The sequence below is a fragment of the Hemitrygon akajei genome, chromosome 3, assembly GCF_048418815.1.
Source record: "Hemitrygon akajei chromosome 3, sHemAka1.3, whole genome shotgun sequence".
NCBI lineage: Eukaryota > Metazoa > Chordata > Chondrichthyes > Myliobatiformes > Dasyatidae > Hemitrygon > Hemitrygon akajei.
The window spans coordinates 19,924,402-19,942,581 of record NC_133126.1 but is presented as its reverse complement, the minus strand read 5'-3'; the positions used below and the strand labels follow the sequence as shown (position 1 = coordinate 19,942,581).

The following is an 18,180-nucleotide window of genomic DNA, read 5'->3' as shown; positions in this document are numbered from 1 at the left end:
AATCATGACTGATTCTTTTTTGTTTCTTTTTTCCCTCCTCAGCCTCCTCCCGGTCTTCTCCCCATACCCTTTGATGCTGTGTCCAATCAAGAACCTATCAATCTCTGCCTTAAGTACACCCGATGTACTGGCCTCCACAGCTGTCTGTGGTAATAAATTCCACAAATTCTCCACCCTCTGGCTAAAGAAATTTCTCATTCTCTCTGTTTTAAATGGATGCCCCTCTATCCTGAGGCTGTGCCCTCTTGTCCTAGACTCCCCCACCATGGGATACATCCTTTTTACATCTTCTCTGTCTAGGCCTTTCAACATTCGAAAAGTTTCAATGAGATACCCCCCTCATCCTTCTGAATTCCAGTGAGTATAGGCCCAGAGCCATCAAATGTTCCTCATATGATAACCCTTTCATTTCCAGAATCATCCTTGTGAACCTCCTTTGAACCCTCTCCAATGTCAGCACATCCTTTCTTTGATGAGGAGTCCAAAACTGTCCACAATACTCAAGGTGAATCCTCACCAAATACCTTGTAAAGCCTTAGTATCACATCCCTGCTCTTGTATTCTAGACCTCTTAAAATGAATGCTAACATTGCTTTTCCCTTCCTCACCACTGACTCTACCTGCAAGTTAACCTTTAGGATGAGGGGGATTTGCACAAGGACTCCCAAGTCCTTTTGCATCTCAGGTTTTTGGATTTTCTCCCCATTTAGAATATAGTCTGCACATTTATTTCTTCTGTCAAAGTGCATGACCATGCATTTTCCAACATTGCTTTTCATTTGCCATTTTTTTTAACCATTCTCCTAATTTATCCAAGTCCTTCTGCAGGCTCCTCGTTTCCCCAACACTATCTGCCCCACCACCAATCTTTGTATTATCTGCAAACTTGGCAACAAAGTCATGTTGCCAAGCTAAGTAATTGATATACAGCATAAAAAGAAGTGGTCCCAATGCCAACCCCTGCAGAACACCACTAGTCACTGGCAGCCAACCAGACAAGGATCTTTTTATTCCCACTCACTGCCTCCTACCAATCAGCCAATGCTCTAACCATGCCAGTAACTTTCCTGTGATACCATGGGCTCTTAACTTGGTAAACAGCCTCCTGTGTGGCACTTTGTCAAAGGCCTTCTGAAAGTCCAAATATACAACATCCTCTGCATCCCCTTTATCTATCCTACTTGTAATCTCTTCAAAAAATTCCAACTGGTTTGGCAGGCAAGATTTTCCCTTTGAAACCATGCTGACTTTGTCCTATCTTGTCCTGTGTCATCAACTACTCCATAACTTAGTACTTTATTCCCTGGAGTGTAGAAGAATGAGGGGAGACTTGATAGAGGTATATAAAATTATGATGGGTATAGACAGAGTGAATGCAAGCAGGCTTTTTCCACTGAGGCTAGAGGAGAAAAATACCAGAGGACATGGGTTAAGGGGGTAAAATTTAAAGGGAACATTGTGGGCTTCTTCACACAGAGAGTGGTGGGAGTGTGGAATGAGCTGCCAGATGAAGTTGTAAATGCGGGTTCACTTTTAACATTTAGGAAAAAACTTGGACAGGTACATGGATGAGAGGTGTATGGAGGGAATTGGGCCAGGTGCAGGTCAGTGGGACTAGGCAGAAAAACAGTTCAGCACAGCCAAGAAGGGCCAAAAGGCCTGTTTCTGTGCTGTAATGTTCTATGGTTCTATAATGTCATCCTTAACGACTGAGGATGATCCAATATCTTCCCAACCACAGAGGTCAGGCTAACTGGTCTATAATTTCTTTTTGCTGCCTTACTCCTTTCTTAAAGAGTGGAGTGATGTTTACAGTTTTCCAGTTCTCTGGCACCATGCCAGAGTCCAATGATTTTTGAAAGATCATTTCTAATGCCTCCACAATCTCTACCACTTTCTCTGTCAGAGCCCTAGGGTGCAGTTCATCTGATCCGGGTGACTTATGTTCCCTTAGGTCTTTCAGCTTTTTGAGCACCTTCTCTCTTGTAATAGTAACTGCACTCACTTCTCTTCCCTCACACCCTTCAACATCTGGCACACTGCTAGTGTCTTCCACAGTGAAGGCAGATGTAAAATACTTATTTAATTCATCTGCCATCTCCTTATCTCCATTATTATTTTTCCGACCTCATTTTCTAGTGGTCCAATATTCACTCTCATCTCTCTTTTATTTTTTACATACTTGGAAAAACCCTTTAATATCCACCTTGATATTGTTTGCTAGCTTGCTTTCATATTTCATCTTTTCCCCCCGATGACTCTTTTAGTTGCTCTCTGTAGGTTTTTAAAAGCTTCCCAATATTCCATCTTCCCGCTAATTTTCAGAAGTAATGTTGGATGCCCAAGGGTTTTTGTCCGCTCCATCCCACCCACCATTCCAGATGACAGCACACTCCCTCCCCATGACCATCTGCCCAACTGTCTCTCCCCTCCATCTCATTGCCCTCTCTCCTTCCCCAACAGGTTCCACAACTCTTCCCCTCCGTCACCCTTAGCCTGCCTACCCCCAGCCCTCAGACCCACACCAATCCTCCAACCAACTGCCAAGCACACGTATCACTCAGCTCTCACACTACCCCACACATCCAATTCTTATACACCCCACAGCCTTCACGCCCGCTTCCCAGCTCTCACACCGTCCCCCAGTCCTTCAATCAGCCGCCTATCACCTCCATCCCCAACCCTCCCCCTAACAGTTCATGCCCCAACTCTCACACCACCATCCCATCTACCAGTGGTTACACCACCCCCAAAGGTCAAAAACATTCTCTCTCGCCCCCACCTCCCACCGATTCCCTGACACCCACCCCCAACCAACTGCTACCAACAGATACATTACCTTTCACACCCAGCTTGAATGCTGATAGCTCCACCATCTTCCATCCAATAGCTACACACCTATAGGATCAGAATTAGGCCATTCAACCCATCGAGTCTCTTCTGCCATTTGATCATGGCTGATTTATTTTCCCTCTCAACCTCATCCTGCTGCCTTCTCCCCATAACCTTTGACACCCTTACAAATTAAGTAATTAGTAATATTGGGTAACCTAGCGGTTAGCGCACTGTTACAGCTCTAGGCATTGGAGATCAGAGATCAATTCCGGCATCTTCTGTAAGGAAAAAATGCTGCCAGTTATGCCTCTGAAGTTTAGGGCATCAATGAAGTCCTCCATCTCTGTCTGTCCTTGGCCACTCAGATGCAGAAGGATGCTTCATTGTTGATTCCGGAACAGTTGTTTTACCAGTCAGAGTTGTTAGCCCTGAGCTGAACCCTGAACCTGGAGAACTGGTGGATCACTCTTATTCTGACCTCTACCCTTTGACCTGATTGGCATGGGTGACCCTTCCAAGAGCCAATGCTCAAAGCCCTGACTCCAGCCAACATAGCTCTCTAGGTCATAAAGGCACGCAGGTCTCCAAACTGTGTCAAGGTTGTGGTCCTCTCTAAGAAAGTTTGTACGTTTTTCCCATGTGCATGTGGGTTTCCTCGGGTGTTCCAGTTTCCTCCCACGGTCCAAAAGCACAACAGGCCATTGTAAATTGTTTTTATGATTTGGCTAGAGTTAGGTAGGTGGGTGGCTGAGTGGTATGGCTCAAAGGGCTGATTCCATGTTGTATCTCAATAAATAAAATAAAAAGGACCTATCAGACTCTACTTTAAGCATACCCAATGACTTGACCTCCACAGCTGTCTGTGGCAATGAATTCCACAAATTCACCCCTCTTTGGCTAAAGAAATTCCTCCTCAACTCTGATCTAAAGGGACAAGTTCTTCTTTTCTGAGGCTGTGCCCTCCGACTTTAGACACCCCCACTATTGGAAACATCTTCTGCTCATCCACTCTATGTAGGCCATTCTAAACCTTGACTCTGCTTTGAAGTAGGCTACAGGAAGAGGCAATGAGGCACAGGAGACAGCGGATGCTAGAACCTAGAGCAACATATATTCTGCTGGAGGAACTTTGCGGCTGTGCCGCAAGGCAGGGTTTTGACCTGAAACGTTGACAATTCCTTTCCTCACACAGATGTTGCTCGACCTGTAGATTTCCTTGGGCATATTGTTTTGTTGCTCCAGGAGAAGGCAATTGAGCCCTTCAATCCTGTCCTATCAGTCACGTGTGTCCTCTAGCCCTGCATCCAAACATTAATGCCCTTGCTCTACAGAAGTCTGTCAATCAGCTGACGCTGTTTAAATAACTTGGTCAAGGAAGGACTTTCAGACTTTAAGGGAAATGAAAAGTGGCCTGTTTAGAGAAGGAATGTGTTACCGAGGTAATGGATCGGCCGTGATGGGACGGCAAGGCAGTGTCGCAATGCTTCACAGCGTCAGGGATAACTGATCAGAGTTCTATTCCTCCTGCTGTCTCTAAAGAGTTTGTACCGGGTGTTCCAGTTTCTGCCCGCATTCCAAAGACCTACAGGTTAGGGTTAGTTTTAGTAGGTTATGGGCAAGTATGTTGGCGACACTTACAGGCTCCCTCCAGCACAATTCTCGCTGATTTGATTTGACACAAATGGCACATTTCACTGCATGTTTCAATGTACATGTGGCAAGTAACGCAAATCTTTTTAATCTTTTTGATTTTACTAAATGGTGGGGCAGGCTTGAGGACCCAAATGACCTACTCCTGTTCCGTTCCTGTTTTGGAGAGTTCGAAATTTCCAACCCCCTTCCCCCTCTGCCCGTGTGACGAAATGCTCCATGGCTTCACCCCAAGTGCCCTGCCTGGCTTGAATGTTAATGCAATGCTCCGTTATTCTATACTCACCCGCCAGAACCTCTAATCATATTAAACACCTCAATTAGATCATCCCTTGATCTCTGCTCTAGGGGATACGGCACTAGTCTGTTCAATCCGTCCTCGTAATTAAACCTTTGATGCTTGTAAAGTGCCCTGGGATATTTCTGCGCAGTGAACACTCTAAGATTTGTTTTTGGGAAGATGGATATGTTTATACAATTTTTATTAGCAAAGGCCCAGTTTTCCTGTTTCAGAGGCTTGTCAGCTTTGGTTTAAATTACGTATGGCTTTGTTAACTCCGATTTGAATGCTTTAGGATATCGTGAGAACATAAGGAATCGGAATCAGAACCAGATTTACTATCGCTGACATTTGATCATAAGACAAAGGAGCAGAATTATGCCATTTGTCCCATCGAATCTGCTCTGCCATCATTATGGCTGATATATCATACCTTTCCCTGTAACCCCCTTGCCCTGTAACTTTTGATACCCTTACTAATCAAGAACCTATCAACCTCAGCTTTAAATATACTCAGTGATTTGGCCTCCACAGCCGTTTATGGCAATGAATTCCACAGATTAACCATCCTCTGGCTAAAGAAATTCCTCCTCATCTCTTTCTGATGGGGCATCCTTCTGTTCTGATGCTGTGCCTTCTAGTCCTAGACTCTCCTATAGTTGGAAACATCCTGTCCATGTCCACTCTATCTCATCATCATCATCATTATGTGCCATGTAGTATGATGCAGACAATCACGGTCGTCTATCTGTCTACTGAGCCACGTTGTTGCTCTATCCACGACCATGATTGTTCTTGGCAAATTTTTCTGCAGAAGTGGTTTGCCTTTATTTTGGGTGGTGTGTTTACAAGATGGGTGACCCCAGCCACTGTCAATACTCTGTCTGATGTCAGTCGTTGCATTACCAGGACTTGTGATCTACACCAGCTGTTCATACGATCGTCCACCACCTGCTCCCATGACCTTAATCGGGATGGGAGGAGTGTTTGCAGGTTAAGCAGGATTGACTGCAGCCCATTGGAGGGAAGGAATATACCTCTTTTTGTAGCGATGTATCTCCACCCTGTCACTCTGTCTAGGCCTCTCAATGTTCAGTGGGTTTGATGAGATCCCCCCTCATTCTTTTTAAACTCCAGCGAGTACAAGCCCAGAGTTATCAAAGACTCTTCATGTTATCATAACCCTTTCATTCTTGGGATTGTTTGATGTGTTGCCTTCCTACCGCAATCAGTATTCCACTACTCTGATGTAATTGGCTCAACACTTCATCCCAGGCCTTCACCCTTCACTGTATGTGGCTGGTTTAACCACTTCTTCAAAGGAAGGGTTGGGTCCAGTTAGGGGAGCAACGCTGAAAGGCTCTGAATGGATTCCCAGCCTCATCCAGGGGGTTCTGAGAGAGGTCTGTTGAATTATAACCGCAGTCAGGGTTGGCGCCGTCAGCTAATGGCAAGTCACCAGAGAGAGATGAGAAATGTACCAGCAAGGACTTCCACAGATTTAGAGAAAGAGAGAGGGCGTCCAGGAGAACTGTGAGTTCCTTAGACAGTGAGACTGGGGATTGAAGACAGGAAACAAGAAACGGGCTAATAAGTGAAATCAATACTTTGCATTAATTTTCATGGTGAAGAACATGGGCCATTCCCTCTTCTCACTACTGCTCGGGACAGAGGTACAGTAGCCTTGGGTCTCACATCACCAGGTTCAGGAACGGTTATTACCCTACAACCATCAGGCTCCTGAACCAGTCTGAATGACTTCACTCACATCAACACTGAATTGATCGCTGTACACAGCCTACGGACTCACTTTCAAGGACTCTACAACTCATGCTCTCAGTATTTTTTTTGTACTTACACTTGGTCTTTTACACATTGGTTGCTTGTTAGTGTGTGTAGTTTATCATTGATTCTATTGTAATCCTTTGTTCTTCTGTGAATGCCCACAAACAGATGAATCTCAGGATAGTCTATGGTGACATATACGTACTTCGATACTAAATCTACTTAAGACTTTTTGAAAAGCAAACATCCTAGAGGTTTGAGATGGGCCAGGTTCAGGAGATGAAGAGGGGTTTGTAATATTAGTGACCATGAGGGACAAGGTGGTAGAAAAGCTCATGGGACTGGAGGCAAACAGATAAATCACAAGTGATTAGGAAAGCAAGGGGAAAAGTGTCCTTTATCACAGTTGGAGAACCTGGAATCTGGGATAGTTAAAATACCAGACGTGTAGTGGAGGATTGTAGCGGAGGATTGTAGATGTGATATCGCTTGGGGTATTGATAGAATAAATAGATAAAAGCTTCAGGGTCAGGGACTTGAGGGCTGTGGGGAACTGGTACAGAAGAGCAGATGAGGTTTCAGATAGGTTAGCCATGATCATGTAGGATGGCTGGGGCAGGCTTGAGGGGCCAAATGGCTGGGGCAGGCTTGAGGGGCCAAATGGCTTATTCCCACTAGTCTTGCAGTTAGTAGAGCCAGTGTCTCATGGTATCCGCAACTTGGGTTCATTCCTGGCCTTTGGTGCAGTCTGTGTTGCTTCTTCCAGTGACCGTGCGAGATCCCTCTCGGTGCCCTGGTTTTCTCCCACATCCCAAGGATGTGTGGGATGCTCTCTAAGTCAGCCACTGTAAGTACCCCAGTGTTAAAATATTGGGGGGCTGATGGGAATGTGAGGAGAGAAACTTCCAGGCAATATTAAAGAGTTAATGGGAATGATCCTCATTTCAGGTCGAGACCTTTCATCTGGACAGGCCAGTCCAGAGATGCTCTTCTGCCCGCTCTCATTAACAAGGTGTTTTCGCCCACAGAACTGCGGCTTGTTTCTTGTTGTTCCCATCATTCTCTGTAAACTCTAGAGACTGATGTGCGTGAAAATCCCAGGAGATCAGCAGTTTCTGAGATACTCAAACCACCCCGTCTAGCACCAACTGTCATTCCACAGTCCAAGTCATTCAGATCACATTTCTCCCCCATCCTGATGTTTGGTCTGGTCATCTGAACCTCTTGACCATGTCTACATGCTTTTGTACATTAATTTGCTGCCATATGATTGGTTGATAAGATATTTGCTTTGATGAGCATGTGTGCAGCTGTACCTAATAAAGTGGCCACTGAGTGTATATTTTTCAAGCTAGCCAAGGCCCCAGGAACAGCAATGTGATTACCAGAATTTTAAGTGATGCTGTTTGAGGGGCAAGTATTGGCCAGTGCATTGGAGCAAATTGCTTCTTCAACTGTTACCAGGAGAGCTTTTGCCTCTATCTGAAAAATCTCCCATGCAAAATTAACCAACACCAGCAATGAAGAATTACATTAAACCACCTCATGACACTAATGTTGTACTGAACAATTTTTATGCAGAAGTCTATGGGCCCACAATCTTCTCCAATTTAGTGAGAATGTTATCAGCTGAGGCACATTTGGAGCTATTAATGTTATTGCATTCCTTTTTCACTTTGGGAATTTAAGAGCAGATATCCTCAGTGTTCTAATATGTAAATTAGAAAGCCAAATTGTAGGTTGTCCTTTATTGAAGGTTTTTAGTGCAGGAGTAAAGATGTCTTAGTACAGTAATGTAGGGGCATGATGAAATCACACCGGGAATATCGTGTCCAATTCCTATACATGTATAGAAAGAGTGAAGCAAAATTCTCAAGGCTGGTTCCTGGGATGGCAAGTCTGTCTTGGGAAGAAAGGTTGAGCAGTCTGGGCCTTTCATTGAAAGTGTAGAAGATGTGACCTCAAGACATAGGAACAGAATGAGGCCATTTGGCCCATCCAGTCTGCTCTGCCATTCGATCATGACTGATTTATGCATTTGCTTTCTGCCACATTAGACTGGCTGATTAGAAATTTGCACTAAGGAGCAGGTGTACCTAATAAAGTGGCCACTGAGTGTGTGTCTTGAAATGTGTCGTTTTGCAGCAGCAATACAGTGCATGATATAAAAAATGTTGTAAGTTCCATTTTTAAAAAAAGTCACCTATTTATAGGAAGTATGTGGAAGCTTTAAAGAGGGTGCAGGTGAGATTTACCAAGATGCTGCCTGGATTAGAGAGAGAGCATGTCTTTTGAGGACAGGTTGAACGAGCAAGGGGTTTTCTCTTCGGAGAACGAGAGGTGACTTGGCAGAGGTGTAAAGGTAAGAGGCATAGACTGTGTGGATAGACAGTAGAGTCCTCTAAGTTGTGTGCTTGGGTGAACACGCACATCTTTTGCTACTAGCACACAAAGGAATTTGAACTGCGCACAAAAGGTTGTCACCCTCTACCTCACTGGCACGTTAAGTATATTTCACGATCGTACACCATCACATTTCCTTTTCCACTTTCTGATGCAGACGGTGTTGACAACGTGGAGTTTGTGATAATTTGACTGAAGATTTTAGAACTGGCATACTTATACTGTTTTTATTGAAGAAATTAATGATTCACTACAAAGTAACAAAGGGCGTGAAGCACGAAAGACTTGTAGTTCATTTGAAGCGGAATGGCTTAGAACAGCTTCAGGTTTACTTCCACTTAAAAACTCAGTGAGTACATCTTGTTGTCACTCAGCAAAAAATTACATGGCTCAAGATTTTTGCGCACACTGGTGAAGGAACATTGATAAGCAGAGACTTATCAATGGTGAAAATGGCCAATACCAGGGGGCACAATATTGAGGTGACTGGACAGAAGTAAATGGAGAGATGTCAGAGGTGGGTTTTTTACACAGAGAGTGGTGGTAGAGCCAGATACAATAGAGACACTTAAGAAACTCTTAGATAGGCACGTGGATGATAGAAAAATGAAGGGCTATGTAGGAGGGGAGGGTTAGATTGATCTCAAAGTAGGTTAAACGCTCTGTAGTGAAGGACCTGTAATATTCTATGCTCCGGTAGTGCAAAGATGGGATAATGAGATGCTGTTAGTGGGTTGACGGACCATTCAGGAATCTGATGGCAGCGGGCGGGAGGGGTGGGGATGGGGGAAGAAGCTGTCCTTCCATAAGATCACTCGGTACTGTTTCTCGAGTGTTGCCTGTGACTTCTCCCCCTGATGACTTTCTCCGTTCCTCGCAAGGTGAAGAGCCACTCGATTTCAAGGCTGGCCCGGGATCCGGAGGAGACGGCTGAAGATAACAAGCTGAAGTCCTGGAAGACTAACAACCAAGCCCGTCACAAGCGGCGATGGTCACCCCCAGGACCACCAGACATCCCGGCACAAACAAAGTATGGGTCCGGCCTGGAGGAGACCAATCCTTTTGTCCTGGACCTGAAGAACTTCCCCGACCTAACCAATGCGGACATCAATGCACAGAATCCCAACATTCAGGTGAGAGAGAGAGAGATTTATCATATATATATCTATCTGTCCTCTGACAGGAAAACTTGGTCACAGGAGGAGGTTCCTCAAGCTCATTCCATCATACATTTCCATATAGAGTCATATGAAGTAATACAGCATGGAAACAGGCCATTTGGCCCATCTGGTTCATGCTGACCACAGCATTCCTGATAGACCCACTTGCCAGGGTTCAGCCCAAACCCTTCCCTTCCCTGTACCCATTCCAATGCCTCAACTACTTCCTGTGGTAGTTCATTCCACACATCCAACAGCCTCTGTGCAAAGAAGTTACCTCTGGGGTCTGTTTTAAATTTTTCACCTCTTTTCTTATATATACATACCCTCCAGTCTGGACTGCCCAACCCTGAGGAAAAGGCTGTGACCATCCACCTTATTTTATAAATTTCTATGAGGTCATCCTGGACAACACTGTCCCATGGGTTGAAGGAGAATTCCATTCCCAACCAATATTCCCTACAGTTGATTCTCCCCACATTCCCATCAGCTCCCCCCCCCCCCAGATTGTACCACTCACTTACAGAGTAGCGGTAGCTTATAGCAGCAATCTAACCAACCAACGCGCACGTCTTTGGGACATGGGAAGAAACCGGAGCACCTGGGAGGAGACCAATGCGGTCACAGGGAGAACGTGTAAACTCCACACAGACAGGATTAATGAGGTAGCAGCTCCAGCAACGGTGCAGCTCACTCAGTCCATTTTCCCTGTGAATTTGTTGCCTCCCCATCGCTTTTCACCTTCTAGAACAAAAACAAAAGCATCCCCTGGTCCCCAAACAAAACTTTGTTTTCAATGAAAATCCAAAATCTTGCAGCTGCTGGTAATCTGAAATAAAAGTACGAGCAACAGAAAAAAAAAATGGTGAATTCATCAGGTCAGGCAGCACCTACGAAGGGGAATAAACAGTCAACATTTCAGGACAAAACCTTTCCTCAGAATTACTGGCCACTCACATCATTGATGGGACCCACTTGAGTACAAAATTGCTGACGTCATTACACCACCCTTAAAATATTGCCACACTATAGGAAGGGTGTGGTCGTACTGGAGAGAATGTAGGAAAGATTAAAAAAGCACCAATAGAAATTCTGATGAGCGATCCCTGACCTGAAACCTTATTGGAATTGGTTTATTATTGTCACCTGTACTGAGATAGTGAAAAGCTTGTTCATACAGACCAACTCATTGCACGGTGTATTGAGCTAGAACGAGGGAAAACAATAACAGAATACAGATTAAAGTGTTACAGTTACAGAGCGAGTGCAGTGCGGGTAAACTGTAAAGTGAAAGATCATAATGAAATATAGAAATAGAACTGGAAACATTCAGCAGGTCAGGCAGAATCTGTGGAAGGAGAATCAGAATCAGGTTTATTATCCCTGACAAATGTCGTGAAATTTGTTGTTTTGTGGCAGCAATACAGTGTTAAACATGAAGCATTACTATTAGTTAAAATTAGAAATAAATCTTAAAAAATAAATAGCGCAAAAATGCCGACAAGAGAATGAATCTCAGGGTAGTACATGGTGACGTACACATACTTTGATATTAAATTTAATTTGAACTTTGAAAAAGAGAGCCAGTGTTCATGTGTTCATAGGACATTTAGAAATCGGATGGCAGAGGGGGAAAAGCTGTTCCTAAAACACGGTGTTTGGGTTTTCAGGATCGTGTACCTCTTCCCTGATGCGACTCTTTGTCGGAACTCTTTTCTTATTTCCCAATACCCAGTCTCCCTCCCATCTCATCAACATCCCCGCTGATTCCTTTGCCATTAACCGACACTGAGGGTCACTTAGGGCTATTTACAGTGGTCAGTTACCCTGCCAGCACGTCTTTGGGATTCGGGAGGAAAGCAGTGCACCCAGCAACACGTTAGGTCAGGATCGAACCCAGGCCCCTGGAGTGGTGAGGCAGTAGTACTAACTGATACACTCCACTCTCCAACCAAGAATAGAGTTCACCTTAAACACACGAGATTCTGCAGATGCTGGAAATCCAAAGCAACACACACAGAACGCTGGAGAAACTCAGCTGGTCAGGCAGCATCTATGGAAGTGAGTAGATTTTGGGCTGAGAGTCTTCTTCAGGACTGAGAAGGAAGGGGAGATGTCAGAATAAAAAGGTTGTGGGAGGGTAAAGAGGCTGGCTGGAAGGTGATAGGTGAAGCCAGGTGGGTGGGAAAGGTCAAGGGCTGGAGAAGAAGGAATCTGATTGGAGAGGAGAGTGGACCATAGGAGAAAGAGAAGGAGAAGGGGACCCAAGCGGAAGTAATCAACAGGTGAGAAGAGATAAAAGGTCAGAGTGGGGAATAGAGGAAGGGGGAGGGGGAAATTTGTTAACCAGAAGGAGAAATCGATATTCATGCCATCAGGTTGGAGGCTACCCAGACGGAATATATAGTATTACTCCTCCACCCTGAGGGTTGCCTCATTTTGGCACAAGAGGAGGCCATGGAAACCGTGAAACATTTATTAAGATCCTGATGAATCTCGGGGTTGTATATGGTGACATACATGTACTTTAATAATAAATTTACTTTGACTTTGAACTTTAGAACTTTGATGAAGGGCATTTGCCCGAAATGTCGACTGTTTATTTCTCTCCGTTGATGCTGCCTGACCTGCTGAGTTCCTCCAGCAGTTTGTGTAGTGTTCACCCTTTCATCTTGTTTGGTTCACTGGCCATGCAGCACTTTGGAATGCTTCTCTCCACTTATAAGTAGGTATAAGTGCTTGTTACTGACAATGAAGAAAACCCTTGTCAGAATGAGTTAAAGTACACTGCGGAGTAGCCTAATAAAATCTTTTACATTGCATTCATGGAAAACTCCTCAAAAATCTGTAGATGAATCCCAAGATATTGCTCATATTGTGTTTTACATCTAATTCCTAGACTGTTAACTTGTTACGAGAAAAAATCTGTAGAGGAATGCTGAAGACTGTGTTACATCTACAGTACCGTGCAAAGGTCCTAGGCGTATATACATAGCTAGGATGCATAAGACTTTTGCACGGTAGCGTATTTGTCAGCAAGGAGCAGAGAGCAAGTTTGTAAGTCTGGGGGGAGCAAAGGATGTTAGGAATGGTGAAGGTGGAGTGTTGCAGGAGGGATGTGGGATGAGGTGTCAGAGAAGGAGCGCCCGGAGTAGGGAGTGGCGCAGTTGCAGACACACCTAGCCCTGAGACACCAGGCAAGGTCATTTGGTTCCAAATAATTCGTTTATTCGTCATTACAGAATGTCTCTGGTATTTCCCTCTCCCTTCCCCTTTTCCCAACCATGATTCCCCTCTCGCTATTCCCCTTCCCACTCTCAGTCAACAACAGAGACCCATATCAGAATCAGGTTTATCATCTCTCATGTATGTCATGAAATTTGGTTTTTTTTGCAGCAATACGGTGTAATACATAAAATTACTACAGTATTGTGCAAAAGCTTAGGTGCCTGGTATGCTGGCCTTTATAAATCAGAGCATTGAGTATAGGAGTTGGGATGTAATGTTAAAATTGTACAAGGCATTGGTGAGGCCAAATTTGGAGTATTGTGTACAGTTCTGGTCTCCGAATTATAGGAAAGATGTCAACAAAATAGAGAGAGTACAGAGGAGATTTACTAGAATGTTACCTGGGTTTCAGCACCTAAGTTACAGAGAAAAGTTGAACAAGTTAGGTCTTTATTCTTTGGAGCGTAGAAGGTTGAGGGGGGGACTTGATAGAGGTATTTAAAATTATGAGGGGGATAGATAGAGTTGACATGGATAGACTTTTTCCATTGAGAGTAGGGGAGATTCAAACAAGAGGACATGAGTTGAGAGTTAGGGGGCAAAAGTTTAGGGGTAACACAAGGGGGAACTTCTTTACTCAGAGAGTTGTAGCTGTGTGGAACAAGCTTCCAGTAGAGGTAGTAGAGGCAGGGTTTGATTTTGTCATTTTTTTAAAAAATTGGATAGGTTAGGAACAGGTCAGTGGGACTAGGTGAGAGTAAGCGTTTGGCACAGACTAGAAGGGCCGAGATGGCCTGTTTCCGTGCTGTAATTGTTATATGGTTATATGGCCTAAGACTTTTCCACAGAATGTTAAATCCCAGACTGTTAATTTGTTATGGGAAATTTTAGGGTTTTTTTGACACGCTTTGAAAATAGCAGCTTTGAAGTTTCAAGAGCCATTGAGATTAATGCAGGTTTAATTTTAACCTGGTTCTAGTAAGGTCCGAGTACAATATACATTAAAATCTTCTCCATGTCTCTCTCAGTCTCTGTCACACTGCTGTTCATTCTCTGTTTTTTAACTAAAATTTTAAACAAATATGCCATCCCATTCTATCATTTAAAATATTTTAAAAGTTCTTTAGTGTCGGTTTCCCAGTTTCTCTCGGGTTTGGGTCCCACAGCTGGACAGCCAGTATCCATTTCCAGTGTCTGTGTTGTACACGCTGGCCTGACCTGTGTAACCCCATCAAACCTCTGACACAGTTTAAAGCTTCAGGCAGCGAAGTGTCTCCTTACCAGTGCCTGAGGTACAAGCTCAAACCTTGGACAGAAAGGCTCATTAAACACTTCACCGACTTGGTGGTAGAGAGGAAGCTGGCATAGCTACTTGTTCACTGACCGGTTCAAAACAATTCTCACAGCTTGAGGCTGAAGGGTTTGAGCAGTTCAGCAGAGGCATGATCAGGACTGATAAGAGAATGGGCTACTCTGCTGTTCTCAGAGCCAAACTGATAACCTTTGACCTGTTGACCCTCCGCCTGATAACCTTGTGACCCCCCCCCCCCCAACAGCCCGCTGATTCATGTCCCTCTACATTCGGAATGCTGCCTGGGGATCTGAAACATTATCCACCGCAGCCCATGGTTATGGAATCTACATTGTTCGCCGAACATCGAAACGAAACAGGCCCCTCAGCTTACGATGCCTGTGCCAACCATGATGATCAGTCTAAGCAGCACAAAGGCCTGCAGGAGATCTCTATCCTTCCACTCCCTGCCTGTTCATGTGTCTGTCTAAATAGCTCTTAAACCTCACTATCATATCTGCTTTCATCACTTACCTTCCAGGTGCCTACCTCTCTCTATGTAAAAATCCTGCCTCGTCAATCTCCTTTAAACTTCCCCTCTCTCATCCTCTTCCTACAGTGTGGTTTCCTGAACCTGGTGGTGTGGGGCTTAAGGCTTCGGTACCTCCTGCCTAATGGTAGGAGCATAAAGAGATGGTGGTTCTCTGGATGTGCGCTAACCAAAGTCGTATACAGCTACAACTTGGACTTTGCCACTCAATGCCCCAGCTGTACACCTTTTAAACCACCCTAACTGTGCCAATTTCAGGGAGCAATGGATTAAACCCCGAGATCCCTCTGTACCTCAGTGTTCCTGAGGGCTCTACCATTTACTGTATACTTCCCTCTTACGAACGACCTCCCAAACTGCAGCACCTCGCTCTCCAGATTAAACTCCAGCTCCCATTTCTCTGCCCAGATTTCCCAATGGCCTACATCCCTGCTGAATTCTTTGGTACCCTTTCTCTCCATCCAGAGCTCTGCCAATTTTTGTATCATCGCAACTGATAATGGGCATTACGTTGCTGTCCACCAATGCCATTAAGGACCCCATCACTTAGAATATGCCCTCTTCTCATTGCTTCCATCAAGAACGATGTGCAGGAGCCTGAAGACACACACTCAGCTTTTTTTCCCTCCACTTTCAGATTTCTGAATAGACAATGAGCCAATGTATACTTCCTCACTATTTTTCCCCTCTCTTATTTAATTTATGTATCAAACTGTAATTTATAGTGTTTTTATTGTATATTGCACTGTAGTGTTGCTGCAAAACAACAAATTTCATGACATATGCCAGTGATACTAAACCTGATTCTGATTCTGTCTGTTCAGTATCTTGAATGTACACTACACTCAGTAGGCCTTGCCAGTTTTGGGAATACACTGGATTCCCAGTCTGTTCCGAGCTGAGACAGAATGTCTAGGCTCACATAAATAGCAATGACGAGGGTTCCAAAGACCTCCACCTTTCTTGTTAGTCTTATTTAGGGATGATGTCTACACTACTGGCAAAGTTACCACCTTTGCCTAGTTGATGCATAGCCTGCCCCGACAGCTCGACATACACTTTCCTGGCTTGTGTCCCTCTACATTGGGGAGGCAGGGTAGCTGAGCAGTTAGTGTAACATTATTACTGGGGTCAATTCCCACCGCTGCCTGTGAGGAATTTGTACATTCCCCCCATGACTGTGTGGGTTCCCTCTGGGTGTTCAGGTTTCCAAAGATGCACAAGTTAGAGGTTAATTGGTCACATTGGTGTAGTTGGGCGATCTTGGCCCGTTCAAGCTGGAAAGGCATGCTACCATGCTGTATCTCTAAATAAATGAATGAATGCCTGCTCCTAATTGCCCTGTACCACCTTTACTAGTCTCAGATGGCCTTTCCCAAGTTTTACTGATGCACCAGAGAACTTATGCATTACAGTTTGGTCTGGCAACCACTGCAAGAAACTGCAGTTCAATTCATCACACAAGCCAGCCTCCCTTCCAATGGAATACCTATCCTCTGTCCCAGCAAAGCACCCTCTATAAGAGCCCCTGGTATTAGGGTAAAGATACTAGCATGAATAGAAAATTGGCTGACAGGCAAGAGGCGAAGAGTGAGAATGAAGTTGGGACTTTTCCGGTTGGTTGTCGGTGACTAGCGGTGTTCCGCAGGGATTGGAGTTGGGACCACTTCTTTTCATGTTATATGTCAATGATTTGGATGACGGAACTGATGGCTTTGTGGTCAGGTTTGCAGACGATATGAAGATAGGGGGAGGATCAGGTAGTGTTCAGGAAGCAGGAAGTCTGCAGAAGGACGTAGGCAGATGAGGAGAATGGACGTAGAACCAGCAGATGGAATATAGCGTAGGGAAGTGTATGGTCATGCACTTTGGTAGAAGGAATAAAGACATAAAATATTTTCTAAACAGGAAGAAAATTCAAAAATCCGAGGTGCAAAGGGACTTGGGGGCCCTTGTGCAGGATTCCCTAAAGGTTAACTTGCAAGATGAGTCAGTGGAAAGGAAAGCAAGTGCAATGTTAGCATTCATTTCGAGAGGACTGAAATATAAAGCGAGGATGTGATGCTGAGGCTCTATAAGGCATGAGGTGGACCACACTCGGGAGTATTGTGAGCAGATTTGGGCCCCTTATCTAAGGAAAGATGTGCTGGCATTGGAAATGGCCCAGAGAAGGTTCACGAGAATGATTGCTGGAGTGAAGGGATTAACATATGAGAAGCATTTGATGGTTCTGGGCCTGTAGTTACTGCAGTTTAGAAGAATGAGGGGGATTTCATTGAAATCTATGGAATATTGAAAGGCCTAGATAGAGTGGATGTGGAGAGGATCTTTCCTACAGTGGGGGAGTTGAGGACCAGAGGGCACAGCCTCGGGTTAGACGGCTGTCCATTTATAATAGAGATGAGGAAGTATTTCATTTGCCAGCTGTTAGTGAATCTGTGGAATTCATTGCCTCTGATGGCTATGGAGGCCAAGTCATTGGGCCTATTAAAGCAGAGGTTGATCGTTTCTTGAGTAGTCAGGACATCAAAGGTTACAGGGAGAACGGGGTTGAGAGGGATAATAAGTCAGCCATGTTAGGATGGCAGAACAAACTTGATGGGCTGAATGGCCTAATCCTGCTTCTGTGTATAATAGTCAAAGACCCCTCTTACCCCAGTCTTTCTTTACCCCCTCAAGTCTGGCAGACAATGCAGAAGCCTAAGAACACGTACCATCAGGCTTATAACACGCTGTTATCAAACTCTTGAACACATCTCTCATGTGCTGATGATGAATCTCTGATATCTCATTCTGTCTTGTGTGACCTTTGCACCTTGTTGTCTATCTGCACTATATTTTCTCTGTAACTGTAACACAAGATTCTCCATTCTGTCTTTTTTTCCACATTTTACTACCTTGATGTAATTCTGTAAGGAAATGGCTCATCTGAAATGTATGCAAGCAAGAACCTTCCCCACTGTATCTCGGTCTAGGTGACAATAATACACCAAATACC

General features: G+C 44.5%; 1 protein-coding gene across 2 annotated transcripts in view; it reads left to right on the top strand.

The window, feature by feature from the left end:
• The window catches only part of LOC140724761 (isthmin-like), a 54,780-nt gene that overhangs the window by 6,422 nt on the left and 30,178 nt on the right, over window positions 1-18,180 (top strand). For both annotated transcript variants that reach the window (XM_073039297.1, XM_073039298.1), the window contains exon 3: window positions 9,835-10,086. In XM_073039297.1, the coding sequence (XP_072895398.1) occupies window positions 9,835-10,086 (252 nt within the window). The remainder of the gene's footprint in view (window positions 1-9,834; window positions 10,087-18,180) is intronic.